The 19342-nt window shown below is 38.3% G+C and overlaps 1 protein-coding gene across 7 annotated transcripts in view; it reads right to left on the minus strand.

Annotated features, from left to right (window-relative positions):
• Positions 1-19342, minus strand: part of Rapgef6 (Rap guanine nucleotide exchange factor 6) — a 177236-nt gene that overhangs the window by 24715 nt on the left and 133179 nt on the right. For 4 of the 7 annotated variants that reach the window (XM_029483210.2, XM_029483211.2, XM_029483206.2 and 1 more), the window contains 5 exons: positions 14052-14292; positions 10405-10788; positions 7382-7593; positions 4400-4523; positions 1330-1353 (listed from right to left, as the gene is read on the minus strand). In XM_029483210.2, coding sequence (XP_029339070.1) covers positions 1330-1353; positions 4400-4523; positions 7382-7593; positions 10405-10788; positions 14052-14292 — 985 coding nt within the window. The remainder of the gene's footprint in view (positions 1-1329; positions 1354-4399; positions 4524-7381; positions 7594-10404; positions 10789-14051; positions 14293-19342) is intronic. The other 3 variants (XM_029483209.2, XM_021175412.3, XM_021175414.3) reach the window with 1 other exon arrangement.

Genomic DNA, 19342 nt, shown 5'->3' on the forward strand with positions numbered 1-19342 from the left:
CAAAACTACAAAGTTCCAATGCATGAGAACGACAGATGATAATAAAGTATCTTCTGACTACTGCAAAGCATCAAATACTGATGTGAAATAAGAACACCTGCTGTCTGCAAGCTCCAAATACTATAGGAACAAATGCTATCAGTTGAACAGTGGCTGCTGTAGCTCAGTCACTAGGTCATAAGATGTCCTACTGAGGTAGTAAGGCATCAATTTCTACTTTCAGTAAGAAGAACCAGGGAAGACCAAGACACAAAGGTATGACGTAGAAGAAAACACACAAGAAACACACCAGAGGAGGAGAGTCAAGTTCACCAAATGAAAAACAAGACCACAAATAAGACTCAAAGACATGGCTAAAAAAATTCTTATATGTAGCCTAAGTATCTAACTTCACATTCATTAGTTTTAAACATCAAAATTCTATGTGTTCTCTGTTTGCAATTCCATGCACCTATAGTACCAACTGTTTCCTTACTTAAAATAGAAAGGTCTAGGAAAATGATGCATAAGATCTTTAACTGTCTGTGGCTCTAAACCAGATGGCTACCAATGCAGAACTAAGAGTCCAGAACCGACTTAAACCACAAAGGCTGAGCAGTTAAGAAGTTTTAGGGGAGAAAAAGGAATCTTTTTATACAAAGGTGGTAGAAACTTAAAGCAAATTTCAATTTAAGCTTCAAGTTTCAGGCATTCAGTGGATCTGATGAGGGATTAAAACCTCTATTCACTTTTACAATACAGATTAAGTAAATACGTCTCTCTGTAAAACTAATAAAAAATGCAACCCTTACAAACAGACTTTTTATACATCAATATATATGTTCTCTTTCATAAGACAGGCACTGAAATTAGAGAAAGTGTAGGCAGTTTTTAAAGCAGACTGCCTAGGTTTGGATACACCATCAATAAGCTGCAAGACTGGCCAATTTACCTTCTCCATCTGCACCATGGGGATAACAGACTAGCTCATAGGGTAAAAGTAGACTTTTAAAGGTTATTCATTTTGGGAGCTTACAACAGTGTAGAGGACACAGGAAGTATGCAACAAATATTTGTTATTATAGTCTACATCTCATGAATCTGTTAAATTTAAATCTAAAAAGGGATTACAGGATGCCAATAATGGAAAAACAAACAAACAAAACTGAGACCAACACAAGGCTAGTTCCATCACTACTTTCACCTTGTTAGCAAAAGGCATTTGTCAGAATGTAGGCTGACGGAGTTAATAGAAGGCATGCTATCTGGTTTGCGTGCATTAATGAAAAGGATGCAGCACATGTTAAGAGTTGCACAACCTTCATTCCAGTTGTTCATTTCCCCACTTACCCCAGACTCCGCCACCTCTTCTTCCTGTAAGCAAGAGCCACAAACATTGAAGCATGTATTTGAATAGGAAAGCACAGAAAAAAGACAACAGTTGAGAGTCAGAGAATTTATGCAGACAGAACAGAACAGAAAAATTTACCAGGAAAAAAATTATACCTTAACAGTAAAAAATGGCTTTAATGAGATGAAGGACTGGGAAGGACACATTGAGTCCTGAAGGCCAGACACCTCTATAGCATGTACTTTCAAACATGCTTTAGATCAACTGCATCTTTAACACCTGTCTAGCCATTAGCTGATTTTTTGTTTTTGTTTGTTTGTTTTCTAAGAGAGGGTTTCTCTATATAGTCCTGGAGGTCCTGGAACTCATTCTGTATACATGGCTGAACTCAAATGCAGAGAGATCCACCTGACTCCCGAGCACTGGAATCAAAGGTGTGAGCCACCACTGCCTACTATTAAAGGATGGTGTTACTAAGCAGTTTATGGGACACAATGTGTTCCATTCAAACTTTCTATTCTGTTTTTGGAAGTGTAGGGACTGGTCTTAAGAACAGAGTCTCTACACACTTTTGGAGCCACTCCTTTAAAAGCTGAAAAATTACAAGGAACATACAGATATATAAATCCATTTTTAAGTGAAGAAATGTCTCTAATGAAGTATTTTACAAGAAAAATTGACTAGCAAATTCAACTTGGAAAATAAAGAGGTAACAAAGCAGGGATGGTGGTGTGTGGTGGTATACACTTATGCAGTTATGCACTTGTGCATTATGACCTGCGAGGAATTCCAAGCCAGTCTACAATGAGGCCCTAATAATTTAGGTACTGGTGGATACAATTGAACTAGAATAAATATATTTATTTCCCCATGCACTTCTTACTCAACCCAGGTTATTCCCAAGCAAACAGCCAGGCTGCTTCTTTTTAGTTGTGTGTTTGTGTGCTTGTATGTGGGTCTGTGTGCACATTTGTGTGTGTTTAAGGCAGGGTAAGCCTCTGGTGTTGTTCCTAAGGTGTTATAAATCTGCCCTCCCCTGCCCCACCCCTTTTGAGACAGGATTATTTTCATTGGCTGGTAGCTAGCTAATTTACATGATGCTGGGGACTGACAAGGACTCAAGCTTTCACTTTACTGAGTGAATCCTCTCTGGCACCTTAGTCCACTATCAGATGCTTTGGCAGGGACCTACTTTATTATGTCTTCAGGTACCGAATGAAAAGATGCATGAGTAAACGGAGGTTCACATAAGACAAGAGACAGTGGGAAGTCCACTGTGCTAGGACATTCAACAACAACACAGACAGACAACAAGCCTCCTCCAGGTGTGCTTCAGTCCCTGCTTCTTACTGTTTTTTGTTTCCACATTTTGGAGAAGTGACATTTCATTACATTACCAAGAGAAAGACAAGAGATGGGAAGAGATCTGGCACTCCTTCCCCACTACTCTGAGAATCTCTAAACTAGAGCGAACATGAGATCAGCTACTAAGAAAAGCAGTGACTGCTCCATAGTGATGTAAGCGAAGCACTCAAAAGCAATGCCTCTCCCAGACAGACTCAATCCAACACACACTATAAATATAAAGTATTTTTATTTTCTTAGAATATATGTATTTTAAAATCATAGCAATTATATGTACTTAAAATTATTTTATTTATTAATGCCCTATTTGGAGGGGTCCAAAAGGAAAATCTGATAAAAAGAAACTTAGCAACTGTAATGTCTACTTACATGCAGGAAAACTACAAAAATTACTGGAAACAGCTTAATAACACTTTCTATAAACTCTATACATAAATCTGTAGTAGTCTTTAACAAAAAAAGATTTATTTATTGTTATATTTAAGTACACCGTAGCTGTCTTCAGACACACCAGAAGAGGGCATTAGATCCAATTACAGGTGGTTGTGAGCCACCATGTGGTTGCTGGGAATTGAACTCAGGACCTTTGGAAGAGCAGTCAGTGCTCTTAACCGCTGAGCCATCTCTCCAGCATTGGTAGTAGTCTTTATAGTACACAAAGTATCAAATTAAAAAAGCATTCTTGTTTTGGGTGTGGCAGTGTACACCTGTAATACCAGCCAATTGGAAGTAGAGGCAAGATCATGAGTTCTAGACCAGCCTCAGCTATAAAGTGAGTACAGAAAGAATTCTCCGATAAAATTAAAAGATAAATGAAACTCTAATAAAGATGTAGCATGGAAAAAAAAAAAAAACAAAACAAAAAAACAAACAAAAAAAACAAAACGCTTGCCTGCCCTGGGTTCTGAGGAAAGTTATTGAATGAATAAATTGTGATGTTAAAGATTTTAAATAAAAAGGACTCAGAATTAAAAAAAAAAAAAAAGATGTAGCATGGCTAAATGTACTTTCTGGGAAAGAGTTTACATGCAAGCAAACAGTTACAATATAACTGTAACTTTTGGGAAAGAAATGTTCTAGAAACCTGAAGTACTAGTTAGATGTGCTAGGACTTTAAAAGAGGAGCAGAATAATTCTTTACTACTTAGGTTAGAAAACAGAGGAGACAACTTGCATTCAGATGATTTCAGGGAGCTCAACATTTTTCTTTTATTTGCTTATTGGTATTTTACATAACCACCATACAGAACTACTGATATAGTCAGAAAAGTAATTGGAAAAACTAGGCTCAAATCTTAGCAAGTTATATAAAAACTGCTCCAGGGCCTGGAGACATGGCTCAGCAGTCAAAGGCACTGACCTTGCTTGCAGAGGACCCGAGTTCAATTCCCAGCACTTACATGGTTACTCACAAGCATCTGAGACTCTAGTTCCAGAGAGGCCAACACCTTCTCTGGACTCTGCAAGCATTGTACATATGTGATACACAGACATACATGCAGGCAAACATACATAAATTAAAAATAACACAAAACTACTAGGGGTTCAATTTCTTCAGATGTAAAGGGAGGTTGACCATTGCTTACCTGTGAGGATTACTGTAATGAAAGGTTACTGGAGACTGATGTGTACACAACACAACAGAGGACAGACATCATTACCTCACCAGCCTGATGCTACCGTAATGTGATTTCCATGTCATACCTCTGTCGGAACATCATGGCGGGGTCCATGTTGGCAGAAGTCATTCGAATAATATGACGGATTTCCTTGGCAATCATTCTTAGCTTCTCGAAGTTTACTAAGCCATCTACTTTGGAGTCATTACCTATGAAATATATATATTTTTAAACTTCCATAATTACAACTTTATCTCCAAGTAGCACAAGTTCAGTTATTACTCCTGAGTACAGATAAGCTTTTTTTTTTTTTTGTTAATCAAAGTGTCTCCCCACTCCCTTTTAAGAATTGATAAATTCATAGACAGTTCAGCCCTGACCCCAGGGAATGAGTTTCTAACAGCTGTGTTTCCCATGGGAATACAGAATACAGAAAGTGATTGTCTACGGCTGCTGAAACTGGTTCATTATCTCACAGGCATGTGCACAAGTTAACAGCACACAATCTCGTTCTGTTCATGGTTTGTTCTACTGAAGGAAGCTACAGCACCTGACAACTTAGGCTAGCCAGGTGACAACGGCACTGTGGGGCCCATTTACTTACTAATAATTAAGTTGGCCTGCAATTTTTTTGATTTATAACTCTTTTTTTTTTAAGAAATAAAAACTATTAAAGAAGTAGCAGATATACTCACAGGAGTAAATAGTGGGAGATTAAGTAAAACTGGAATTCTTTCTCAAATGGTAAAAATTAGCTAAAACTAAGGTAGCTGTGTCATGGGGATACTTTTTGGCCTTGTTTTCACTTTTTCTCTCTCAGAATCTCAATTTGTCACCAAGACTTTAATCACTGGTATGAAAATACCTGTGTGTAAGTTTTTAATTTACAAAGTTGAAGGCTGTCACCTTTTCTTGAAGAGATTAATTGGCTTACCTAGTCTAAATCATCAGGCAAGAATGTCAGTGTTCAAAAGTCAGTCTGTCTGACCATAGATGTAACTACATCTGTCTGTAACTGTTGGTGCAACCCAATTTTTCTAACAGGGTAAGCCCTGAAGCCATTTTGAGAGCTCTCTGGGTCTAGATCACATCCCTTTTCACAGTAAGTGAGTGGCATTTGTACACTGGTCACAGGAATGGTTCGTGGCCTCAATGCCAGCTGGAAACAAAACAACACCAACCATGCTCTCAAGTGAGAACAATGTTGTAAGAATATGTGAGAAATCTGTGAGGATCTTTTCTTAAGTAATGTCATGACGACGAAATTCTGAGGCAACTAGGAGACTCTCCCTGCTGATGACATTAGCAAGGGCAAACAGGGCACAGAGAGCTGAAACAAGCCCTTCAGTGCTTTGAGGTAACAAGAATAAAATAGAGTTAAATCCAATTAAACTTTAATGTTTTGCTTTGGGACTCTGACTTTATTCTGAAGATAATAATGAACCAAATGTAGATTGGAAGAAAGCCTAAAAACCTGGAAATGAATTAAAAACATTTGGGATTGGAGCTGGCAAGATGGTTCAGGGGTTAAGAACACTAACTGCTTTTCCAGAGGTGCTGAATTCAATTCCCAGCAACCACATGATGGCTCAAAACCATCTGCAATGGGATCTAATGTCCTCTTCTGGTGTGTATGAAGACAGCTACAGTGTACTCATTCATATATACTTATGTGTATGTATGTGTATATATATGTGTGTGTATATATAAATTATATATATATATATATAAAATCTTTAAAAAAATTGGGAATGCCTTAACTGAGCAAGGTTCAATCCTTTTTGGAAGAACAGAATATTAGTCATAAATTTCCAATTTTGGGGGGGGGTAACCTTTTCACTATTCTCTAAACAAACAAATAAACAAAAAACCAAAAAATAAAAACACCAATGTACATTAAGAAAAAAATGAATGTGAACATGACAAGATGTAAAAGATGATTCAGAAAGAAAACCAGGGAAGACCCAGATCACAGAACCTAGTAGAACAGAAAACCATGAGAAGGCAAAGGTCCCAACTGCAGCTATCAGCAGAGGCAGTGCAAAGAATAGTAAGTGTACAGTTCATGTCTCAATTGTGACAATGGGAGCCAGAAAACAACAGATGCTACTTCAAAATGCTGAAGGAAAGCAGCTGCCAATCCAAACTATATTTCTGAAACTGAAGTCGTGGACTTTCAGATGAACAAAATTTGAGATCTCTATCACTTTAAGGTAGTAATGGTGTCTGATGTACCAAACAAAATCAAACTCCTAAACAACTAAACAAAGCCCTCAAAACCACAAAGTACACTAGCCACATGGACACACAGAAACGTAGGATGAAAGAAACAGCAGCAAGCACAAATAGACACACGTGAGATTAAACACTGATTTTAGTAACTGACAGTAAAACAATGTAGGATTGACAGCACAATGGGTAAATACAAATCGAGATGAGTAAATGAAACTTGAATAGCAGGAGCAAGCTTCTAGGGTGCTGGCAATACTAAATTTTGCCCATAAAACTGACTATGTTGCCTGGCGTGGTGGCACACGCCATTAATCCAAGCACTTGGGAGGCAGAGGCAGGCGGATTTCTGAGTTCGAGGCCAGCCTGGTCTACAAAGTGAGTTCCAGGACAGCCAGGGCTACACAGAGAAACTCTGTCTCAAAAAAACAAAAAAACAAGACAAAACCAAAACCCAAAAACTGACTATGTTGTCAGATTTTATTAGTTGCTCATTTGTTTTGGGTACTTTTCCTTATATGAGAATTAAATTTTAAAAAATTAGAAGGAAAAAACCATTACTAAGCTTAAAGCAAATACAAGGCTGGGTATGTTTGGTACGTGCCTAAGTGCTAGGGAGGTGTCAGCAAAGTTTTATCTCAGTGTCAAGTTTATATCTGAACTTTTACTGTGAACATTTCAATTTGTTACTGTCAACAATATAGCTTTGGATGTCATAAATTCACTGCACTTAGCTGTATGAAGATTTAGTGATATGAAATAATTATATTGAAGTGGATAATAGATTAAATGCTACAGCTAAAGCTAAACATGTTAATTTTCAAATGACTTCAAATACCTTCATGGAGAAATGTCATATCTTTCTTGACAACAGGGAAGAGTGGAATAATTGGAGGCTGCATGCTTTGACTACTAAGAATATTTCTGTATTTTGCCATATTTCTAGATGGATCAAAAAGGTCTTGTAGATCTTGAAGATGTTTCTCATATTTGCTTGGCAACTTTTCCCAAGTGCCTCTGAGTCGTGCTACCGGTGCCAGGTTCAAGCCACTGTCAAAATGAGAATAAAAACATTAAGAATGGATTTAAAGGAAAGGGTAGGTCAATAAAGACACAACCATGATCTATATATAATAAAACAAAAGAGAACTATTAAAAAAAAAGCAAAAAGGACTCTTTTAATCTTAAAACAAGAAGAATCTCTTCCAGAGGATCTCTGATGGTATAACAATTGCTCTATGCTCTGCATGTAAGAGCTAACTGTAACAATCACATAAGAGTTAAAAAGAACGTAAGCATTGGAGTGTTGCTCTTTATCAACTAACTTACACAACATTGACCTGAAACAGTTTACATGACTGACTGAGGTAGACTCTTGATTCAAGTTTCTGTATCTCAAGGCTCCAATCTCGTCCTCTAAGTCTCCAGATATCCACTATCCCTGCTGCAGTGGACTTTAAACAAGTTCAGATATTCCCTAAGTTGAAAACAATATTTATGTCCATCAGCCAGCAGTTTCTCCTCATTCCTTTACTTTCATGCTGCATGTCAAAGGTCAGCTATCAATAAACAGTGTGAACCTAATACATCTCAACATTCCTACAGTTTAGTCCCCTGCTTCTCGGACTTCTGATTTCTACCTATACCACTACATGTAAAATGTTCTCCAACTTCTAATTTTAAGGTAGGAATTAAATGTTTATTCACCCTTGTTTCTAAGAAATCACCTCTCCACTACTGGAAGAATAAAACAGAAAATGTAATTTCAGCCAAGTTCCAAACTAGAATGATTGCCAAAAATTAGCCAAGATTAAACAGCAGTAAGTAGAGGTACCAAAAAAATGACAGGTGCAGCTAAAGAATGAAGGAAGGCTGAACAATAGGGCTCTAAAGTTACAAAGCAAAGAACAATTTCTGGTCTGGAATAAGAGCAAGAAAGTCTGTGCACTGCCATCAGGAAGGGTTGATTTCTTCAACGTGAATGTCAGGGGTAGTAATATTAAATCAGTGCCTGTAAAGATAAATTCTGAAGGAAGCTGTTCAGGAGGATAGCATGGAGAAACTAAGTTGTACACAGCCCTAAAGCTGCCACTCTCCACTCACTTAAAAAGCCAAAGGCAAAATAATTTTCAAGGCCAATCCTGTTAACCAGGAATTGTGCCCCAGCTTCTCTCTCATATGAACCTTTGTAAACAGCTAGTACAGGAAAGTCCCCATTCAGAAAGAATGCAACAACTACATGCAGCAAAAGAAGAAAGAATACTTGCCTTTGGAGGATACATTTGATGAACCCATCATAGAACAGACACTGTGCATTAAAATTCACAAACCACAAGACCAAAGAACAATGTGATAAAACTTACCATGATTACACACACACACACACACACACACACACACACCTTCCATCAGATTGTAGGGTAATTAAGACAATATAAGGATGCCATTCAGTAGTAAGATATACTGAACATTCAAAGAAATGTTCAAGACTTATATGAATAAAACTATGACTATCACAGAGGGAAAATGAAGTGTAGCAGTGTTTTGGGGATAAAGGAGCCATTGCTAAATAAATCTATATATTCTATGTAATTTAAATGAAAATACTCTGAAGACTCTTTTTTAGAAGACCTAAATAAGCTGGCTCTAAGGCTCATATCTTGACTAGTTCTGTGAGAACTCAAGACCTTTAAAGCTTTAAAGCTCTAGCAACTATAGTTAAATCACTAAGATAGAATGCAGAAACAGACCAAGACATGTTTGGGGTGTTAGCAGCATATTTTATTTTTTAAAGATTTATGTGCATGTGTTTGTCTACATGTATGTATGTGTACCACATGCATGCCTGGTGCCTGCAGAGGCCAGAAAAAGACATTAGACCCCCTAGATCTGAAGTTACAGATAGTTGTGGGCTGCCATGTAGATATATAATGCTTATTCAAAAGTTGAACATTAGTTTTCCTAGATGAGTGTGTCACTGCACGTCTTTAATCTAGCACCCGGGAGATAGAGGCAGGTGTGAGTTTGAGGCCTGGTCTACATAGTGAGTTCCAGTCCAGATATATACATACATACACACACACACACACTATGTATATATATATATATATATATATATATATATATATATATATATATATATATATGTATATGTGTGTGTGTGTATATCTATATATCTATATCTATATCTATATCTATATATATCTATCTATATATCTATCTATATGTATGTATGTATATATGAGGTTCTGTCTCAAAAACAACAAACAACAATAAGCTTTCCTCTTAGCCTTCTGTTCTAGCCACCTCTATTTCTTTTATCAGCCACTGATCCCAAGAAACATTATCAGGTATCCCCAGGGGCCACTCCAGGCTGGGACTCAGATCAGTGTTTTCCTAAGCTATTATCAGAGGGACTTCTTGCAGCCAAAGGGAACTAACATAGGAACCCACAAATGCAGAGTGACAAGACTTTGGAACATGCAGTTGCAAATGGGATGTCTTTGGGCTCATGGATCTATTTGGAAGAGGAGGTGGAAAGATTGCAAAAGCCAGAGGGGATGATGACTCCAAGAAAACACCACCTTCAAGATACAAGACTGCTATATAGAGGAACTCACAGAGCCTGTGTAAATTCAAACCAGACAAGGTGCCAGCACTAAGAGGGGGAAGTAGCTCCCACTCTTAACCAAGAAGCTATCTGTAATTAATACCCACTGACAAAAAAAAAATTAGTTTTTTCTAATGGAGTCTCACTGGGTATGTAACCACATGTCATACCTTTTTGTTAAACAAGAACAAAAGAACTCAATGGTATCTTTATAGAAAAAAGTCATTATATAGGTATTTATACAAACTTACCTTATTATTGCAAACATGGAATTGAAATTCTTGCATTCTCGGCAATGAAGAGCAATTTTGATAAAATGTTTAATAATCTTCATTCTTTTCAGCTGATTTGACTCACTTAAAATCTCTGAAGCAACCCAGAATGTCTCTTGGTTTACAATATCTTCAAATTGTTTCAAGTGAGTATTTCCTGTTTTGGAATCTAATTTAAAAAGATCATCAATGTATTCAGTAGGCTCAATGTTACGAAATAAATCGAAGTCTCTCATGGAGAGCTGGGTGGCGACCTCGATGGTACTGAGCTGCAGCATGGAGAGCTGGCTTTCCTTAAGTAGTTCCTGAGCATCTTCATCAGAACACAATGTTTCTGTTTCCATGTTGTTTTTTAGGTAATACCTAAATGAGAAGAAAATTATCATAAGTAGGTTTCATTTAATAGATGGAATGGGAAAATACTTTAAAGGACATCCTGAGAAGTCTCACTTCTGCTAACATCCATCATTGCAGAAAAAATAAAAACAATGATGAAAATTATGTTGAAGTCAGTCATTTTAAGAAACTACTTGCATGTGTGAACCATCATGTGTTGTCCTGAGAATAAAAGCTCTACGGGGAAATGTGGGATTCTTCTCTGAAATTGCTTGTCTGGTCCTTAGGGGCAGTGATGGGAAACTAACACAGAAGACTGGTGCTGGACAAGCAGGGTCACTGCTGTAGCTAACCTTATCAAATAGTTACTAAGCTTCTGGGACTGGTTGGTGGGAGAAAAATGTAAGACCTTGGAAGTATGGAACACAGAAGTCCTAGAATACCACTATCATAGATGACAGTTAGCAACTGGATTAGAGGTCACCAGTGTTATATTCCGCCTAAGAACTTGTTTACCATTTTGTTTATGCTAAGACTGATGGAGACCAAGTTTAAAAATAATTTAGGCAGAGGAAATTTCAAGCCTGATAAGGTGTCCAGGCTGTGGACGAATGCTATCACTAGTTGCTTTATTTACTTTTATAGTGAAAATTGGGAGAAAGAGTAAGAATATAAATACGTTAGCTTAGTTTTATCAGCCAACCTGAAGCTGGAACTAAGGAGGGCATGCTTTTAAAAAGATCAGCACCAGTAGGCTCAGTGGTTAAGAGTACTGTCTGTGCTTTCGAGAGGTCTCCAGTTCAATACTAAGCAACCACATGGTGGCTCAGAACCATCTGTCATGGGATCTGATGCCCTCTTCTGATGCTGTCTGTCATACAGGCATAGATGCAAATAAAGTGCTCATATACATAAATAAATCTTTTAAAAAAGGATCAGTGCCATTTAAAGCAGTGGTTCTCCACCTTCCTAATCTTTCAACTCTTTAATACAGTTCTTCATGTTGTGGTGACTCCAATCATGAAATTATCTTTGTTGCTACTACCTAGCTATAATTTTTGTACTGTTATGAATCATAATGTAAATATCTGACATGTGACCCCAGTGAAAGGATCATTCCACCTGAAAGGGCCATGACCCGCAGGTTGAGAACTGCTCATTTAAAGGAAGCAAGCGCATCAGGATGACCAAGAACTGTCTGAAGGGCTTATCAGGACATGGTCAGATCTTTCCTGTAGCAGCTGAGAGTGTTAACTTGTAAACGAATTTAAAAGAAAGTTTTGTCTAGACTCAGTGGCACAGGCCTCTAGACCAGGCTACCCTCAAACTTATAAAGATCTATCAGTTTTAGTCTCCCCAGTGCTGGGATTAAAGATGTGCACCATCATGTCCACTGGCACAGGTCTTATTCCAGTTACTTGGGAGTCTGAGACAGTAAGATTCTATCAAGGTGTGCTTTGATAACTTAGTGAGATCATGTCTCAAAAATAAGCAATTAAAACAGGAGTGGGGTGTGGCAGGTGGGATAGGGTTGGATATAGCCCAGTGGAGGAAGCCTTACCATGAGGTAAGAGGATCTAGGTTCAACTGACAGTACTTCAAAAACAAAATATAAAATGTGTAAGTAAAAAACTTCCTTTTGAAAAAAGAGCGAGCCACCTGGACCCCTATTAGCATAGTGCCTGCCACTAAATATATTGTTTCCCAGGGTTAATTTTATCATGCTCAGCTATCTAGCCACTCATAAACCACTGCAGCTCGAGTCCGAAGGGTCTTGCTATTGCTTAGCCTGGCAGCCGGCTGTGGCACTGTCTATGTGTTTTTGCAGGCATGTAGTCATGGAGGTTTCTACCAAGATTTTTTCAAAGAAAGGCTAGAGAAACCAGGCAATATGTGGCAGGGTCAAGACTGCAGCAGTCAGCCTCTGTCTGGGCAGGTTGGTAAGTAAAGTGAAAGGTTAAGATGAAGATACAATGGAGATGCCATCAATGTGGAATGCCAGACAAGGCAAGGAAAGCCAAAACAAGTTCAAGACAGTTCAAAGGTGGGTCTTCCCAAGCCAACAGAATGACACCATGTGCCCTGGGCACAGGCTTGGATCTACAGGATTTAATGTTTGCCTCAATGAATTTTGTCTTATTGTGGTCTGATTGGTTATTCCCACTTGGAATGGAAATTTACCTAGTGCCACTTTTATCTTTGTGTTTTAGTTTTTGAAGACAGAGTTTCTTTGTGTAACAGCTCTGGTGTCCTGGAACTCCGTTTGTAGACCTGGCTGGCCTCAAATTCACAGAGATCTGCTTGCCTCCATCTCCTGAGTGCTGGGACTAACTACTTTCATCTTTTTTATTCTTCAAGGACAAGCTAAGGATTTGTCCTGAGTCTTAGAAGAGACTTTGGGTTTGGGCAAACAAACTGTGAAACAAGTTGGAAGGATTAAGATGTTTAAGATTCTTAGAAGATGGACTGTGTTTTACATTTTGAGACTGCATGACTGGGGAGAACGTTCCAATATGAACTGTTTCACATGAGTTCAGATAGAAGGTGGTGCATGCCTTGTAAAGAAGGATGAGCTGGAGAAGGCAGGTCACTGGGGTCATGCTTCTGAAAGTTATAGCTAGCCCCTAATCTCATTCCCTCTCTGCTTCTGCTCTGCTACACTCTCCCTGCCACGATGGACCAGGAACAAAGTCAATCCTTCCTCCATCAAGTTGTTTCTGCAGGTGTTTTGTGGCAGCAATGAGAACTTAATACAGTACCTGACATCTGGGTGCTATTAGATAAATGTTTGTTCACAGGGAATATAATTTCTGACTGGCAAGAAAAAGCACATACATCAAGACTCGTTTTCATTCATATTCAGTAGTTGCTATTGGACCCACTTCCTCCTTCCCTCCTGTCTGACACTTTCAAGTGAGGCAAAAAAAGTGGACCTGTACACAGAAGTTGTCCTTAGTGGTTTCGCCTATATTAAATAAATGTTGCATCTCAGCAACCCTTGTTCTCTTTAGAACAGAACATCTATGGTACTTAGTAGCTGAGAGGCAGGCCTTGAGTATATACAACTGGGCATAGATTACACAGGACTGCTTTCTTTCTTCTCTTTATGGCAGTCTTTAAGGATCCCTCCAAGTTTCTATTTACATAACTGTAGAGACAAAAACTTGAGAGGAGAAATCTTACTTTAATTCTTAGAACTAGCAAAGAAGCATGATGTTTGTTCCTAAAACACCCATTTTAACAGGGAATCCACAAATAGCACTCTGCATATTCAGGGTATGCTCATTCACCTTCCATTGAGTTGAATTCTATCAGCTAATTTGGAGAACTGGTCCGGAAGTCTTCTCTGCTTTATAACACCCTCAGGAGTAACAGACACTTCACAGAGGGAGTATGTGTCAGATGCACCAGTCAAACCAAATTCCTGTACAGCTTGGCAGACCACTTCTTTAGCTGTGGTATCTTTACTGATGATAATGTAGCAACTTTGTTGATCTGCTTTGAAAACTCTTATAACTTGATCAGGAATATCTATATAAACACAAAGTTGAGCCTTAGTATTTCAAAAAGTAACATTTAAATACCCCAAACAGCAACTTGGAGTACAAGGACCCCTCTACACATTGAAATATACACTTCTATTTCACACAAGATATGACAGAAATGTATCCATTTTCTTCAGATGAAAAATACTAACAGAAATTCACAAAGATAAAAACTGTGATAATACAATTTAAAGACATTATTCATTTAACATATTACAAACATTTATGTTATTATTCCTCAATAAAGCTATTTATATCAATTATTAAAAAAAAACATGTATGGGTGTTCTGACTGCACATATGCTTGTGTTCCACATGAATGCTAGGTGCTCGCAGAAGCCAGAAGAGGATGCTGGACCACTGGGACTTGAGTTAGAGATGACTGTGAGCTATCATGTAGGATCTGGGACTGAAGCTGGGTTCTCTGGAAGAGCAGTTGGGGCTTCTAATCATTAAGCCATTTCTCTAATTTTAACAAGTAGGAATAGTAGTCCATATGTATTGTTTGTGAGTATGTGCACAAGAGTGCAGGAGCTACTGGAGCCAACCAACATGGGATTACTGTTTTCTATCTTGATAAAGGGCATGATACAAACTTCCCGACAGTAGGTAATTTATCTTTTCAAGCTTTTCAGTGACAACCTTTAAAAAGCCTTTGAAAAGGTATGCATATTTTCCAGGTCTTTAAAATAGTTTTCAATCTTTCCCTAGAAGGAGTGTTTTACAATCCTAGAATGTGAGAAAGGAAATTTGGTCAGGTCCGTATTAAAATTGTTTATTACTTTACATTTTTGTCTTGCTGCCTATTTTGAAAGGCTATCTTTTTCTTGTCTTCAATACTTTGGGTTTTTTGTTTTGTTTTTTGTTCTTTTGTTTTTGGATACACGGTCTCTCCCCTCCCCTCCCCGCTTCTCCTCCTCCCCGCTGTAGTACTAGCAGTTCTGGATCTTACAAAGTAGACCAGGCTGGCCTTAGACTCTCAGAGATGCACCTGCCTCTGCCTCCTAAGTGTCAGGTTTAAAGGCATGTGCCACCATATCTGGCTTCCAATACTTTTTGGCATTACCTGTGTTTCTTCTTACTGAGTCATTATACTCATTCTTCTATAAAGTGGCAATCCTAGCCTTTTTTTTTTTTTTTTGAGGGAGGCATTATTTGTGTTTTTTATGTGTGAGTTTGTATAAGTGTGCATGTAGAGGTCAGAGTTAGGTATCTTCAACGGTTCTCCACCTATCTTTTGAGATATAGTCTTTCAATGAACCTGGAGCTCCTTGATTCCACTAAACTGAGTAGCCAGTGAGAACCCTTACTCTCTACTTCTCCAGCCTTGAGATGGTGATTGCTGTGCAGTGTAGCAGCAGCCACTAATTTTTTGTAAATATGAATGCTAGGTATTAAACTCTTGTGTAACAAATACTTCCTTCACCTACTATGTCATCTCCTTTGCAGTCTATTTTCTCAGTTTTATATTAACTTTATTTTAAAGAGAAAAGTATTTAAATGTCCATATGATTAAACACCTCAATCTTTGTTCTGTGATTTGCTAATAGCAAATACATTCTAACTAAGATATGTTCATATGACATGCATATGTAAACACTTCCTCCTTCTGTCTTATCTAAGGGAAGAGCTCACATCTCCAGGACAATGCTTACTTCAGGAAAGATGCTAAAAAAGAACAATGACACGACAGAATAAACAAATGCTGAATTTCCATAGGAAAATAAGCTGTATTTACAATAGGGATATTTATGGCTGTGACTTGTGATGATGGCAGCAAATAAGTATATACTTTTGTTCAGTACTGTCTTTCTTAGCACTATATGCACTGTTAGGAAAAAAGGGAAGATGAGAATAATGAACAGGCACAGCAGCAAAACAATTCTACAGAATAAAATAACCCCTGGGACAAGTTCATGTACTCAGTAGTCTGTTCTAGAAAGACGTACCAAGTTGTCTTTCTTTGATGTATGTAAAGATCTGAGACATCAATACTTGCTCATATTTCTTGCCAATGAATGAGTTTCTGAGTTGCAGCTAATAGCACCATTATTCCCTGAGTTACAAGATTAAAGTCAAGATAGTTTTATACTCCACCCAAACCAGGCATGCTTCTCTGCCTAGAACTAGAAATTACTGTGAGCAGGTCGAAGTTTGGTTGTCAGGAGAAGAAATGTGGGTGAACGGATTTCACCATGCACTTTTACTCTTTAAAAAGGAACCAAACAGTACTTGTGTTACTTGTGTTGTCTCTGCACTTTTCATGGACTGGATCTTAGGCTCTAGAAGTGGATTTCTCTGATAGAGAACTTTGGAGGCTAAGCCTCAGCAAGTGGTTCTGGCTGACCTTGAGAACATAGCAAAACATCAATGCCTTTATTAGCAGCTTTAGAAGGATAGATTCACAGACAGGATAGGGATTTGCACAACTTCACTGTCTTTCTTTGCTGTTCTAACACCTGGGAAGAAACACAGAGTTGTGTATTTTGAACAGGCTAAAAAGCTGAACGTTCTAAAGCCATTTGTTCCTCAGGTAAAAGACAAATTGTTCATTGCATACACCAGCAAGATTGTGATGATAGGACCCTGATATAGCTGTCTCTAGTGAGACTATGCCGGGGCCTAGCAAACACAGAAGTGGATGCTCACAGTCAGCTAGTGGATGGATCACAGGGCCCCCAATGGAGGAGCTAGAGAAAGTACCCAAGGAGCTAAAGGGATCTGCAACCCTATAGGTGGAACAACATGATGAACTAACCAGTACCCCGGAGCTCTTGACTCTAGCTGCATATGTATCAAAAGATGGCCTTGTCGGCCATCATTGGACTTGCAAACTTTATATGCCCCAGTACAGGGGAAAGCCAGGGCCAAAAGGTGGGAGTGGGTGGGTAGGGGAGTGGGGGGGGGGAGGGTATGGGGGACTTCTGGGATAGCATTGGAAATGTAAATGAGGAAAATACCTAATTAAAAAAATGACAAAAAAAGGACAAATTGTTCCATAGACACATAACACAAAGTCAAGTATTAAAAAAAAGGTGCTTCTAGAAGAACTCTGTAAATAGGATCATCCAAAGGCAGCACAACAGAAACCCAGATGAACGTGCAATGCAATGAGAACCAACCTGGAAAACACTGAGGTCAGGAGAAAACAATTTCTCTTCATTGGCACCAGCAAGAGTATTTTAGAATCTATTTTAGAACCACTATATGTACAATATTTATAAACACACTGCCAGATGAAGAATAATATACAGGGCCAAACGAAATATTTGGCTCATGACAGATTCAAAAGAATCAAAAGGAAAAAAATTGTATAATCACCTAGAATTCTAGTTATGAAACAAAAATGCATACACAAAAATTCCATTAAAAGAAAAGCAGGTTTGGTTTATTTTTGGATATATATATATATATATATATATATATGTGTGTGTGTGTGTGTGTGTGTGTGTGTATGTATGTATGTATTCTTTTAATACATATATACGTACACCAGGCAAGAGTTCTGCCACTAAGCTATCATTGTAGTCCCAGAAAAACATGTTTCTAAAAGGTCTTGGAAGTACACAGTATTCATTTGCCCAGAGATTTATGATATATATGTATGTATATGTATGTGTGTGTATTTGCATTTATTTATTTTGTGTGACTGGTATGTGGGTAGGAGCAGCATACTCATGCCACAGCACTTATGTGGAAGTCAGGACAAAATGTGGGCGTTGATCTACCATGTGGATCCCAGGAACAGAATTCAGGTGGGCAGGCTTAATGGTAAGTATGTCTGTCTGTCTGTCTGTCTGTCTGTCTCTCCCTCCCTCCCTTCTTTTCCTTCTTTCCAAGCAGGTTTCTGTGTATCCCTTCCTGTCCTCAAATTCACAGAGATCTACCTGCCTCTGCTTTAAGTGCTGGAATTAAAGGCTTGTGCCACTATGCCTGATCATTTTTCTATACTCTTTTGTTTTGTGAGACAGGGTTTCTCTATGTGATATACCTGGCTGTTGTGGAACTTACTTTGTAGACCACGATGGCCTCAAATTCACAGAGATCCACCTGTCTTCTATCTATCTGATGCGATTAAAGGCACCCTATGTGCCCTTAATTTACTCTTAAAGATTTATTTATTTATTCACTTGTGTGTGTGCTTGACTGTCTGCATATATGAGATGTGGTCATTTGAGCAGTACCACATCTCGTGGAACTGACTAAACTGCTGAGCATTGCTCCAGCCTCTAGACTGCTAACTCTGATTCCGTATGTGTAAAAATAAAAATACTTTAAAGGAGTTGGGCCTGGTGGTGCACGCCTTTAATCCCAGTACTTGGAAGGCAGAGGTAGGCGGACCTGACTGAGGGTGGCCTGGTTACATCAAGTTCCAGGACAGCCTGCGATATAGAGAGATTCTGTATCAAAACAAAACCTTTAAAGATGTACTGACCATGATTACACTAAGAATGAGATATTTTTTCATGTTTTTAGAAAGATCTTTAAGAAATCAAGTTTACTTTGTCTTTAAGTTTTTCTTTGCTGAACTGATATTTAGGAAGCACCTTTGTACCCAGTGTTCCAGGTGATGAAAACACATGGTGAAGGACCAGCCTCTGACCTGAGCAGGTAACTAATATTCCAGAGAGTGGGAGGTGGTTCAAGGATAGACAGCAACAGAGAAGTAGGATGGCCCATGAAGTGACCAGGCATGTGCAATATACAAACATGCCTCCTAGGTGACGGAAACCAGAAGAGATCAAGAATTGTCACACTTATTCTATTCTATCAATGGTAAATAGTGAGTATTTTACTTACTTTTAGGCACTTAGTATAGACCAAGTTTAAAATGTGATAATATACAAATATAAAACATGGGAATCTATAAATACAAAGACTTAGCAAACACAAATTTCCATGATTGGGGACTAGTTAAACGGATTTTACCATAATTTTAAATGATGTTGGTAGAACATTACATCCAGATACATTAAGGTACTTTGTTAAATAAGATGGTGAGTGAGAGTGTAACATCTCGTTTGGATCAAGGGGAT

Source organism: Mus caroli, unplaced genomic scaffold (assembly GCF_978045245.1).
Source record: "Mus caroli unplaced genomic scaffold, Mus_caroli_1 scaffold_13, whole genome shotgun sequence".
NCBI lineage: Eukaryota > Metazoa > Chordata > Mammalia > Rodentia > Muridae > Mus > Mus caroli.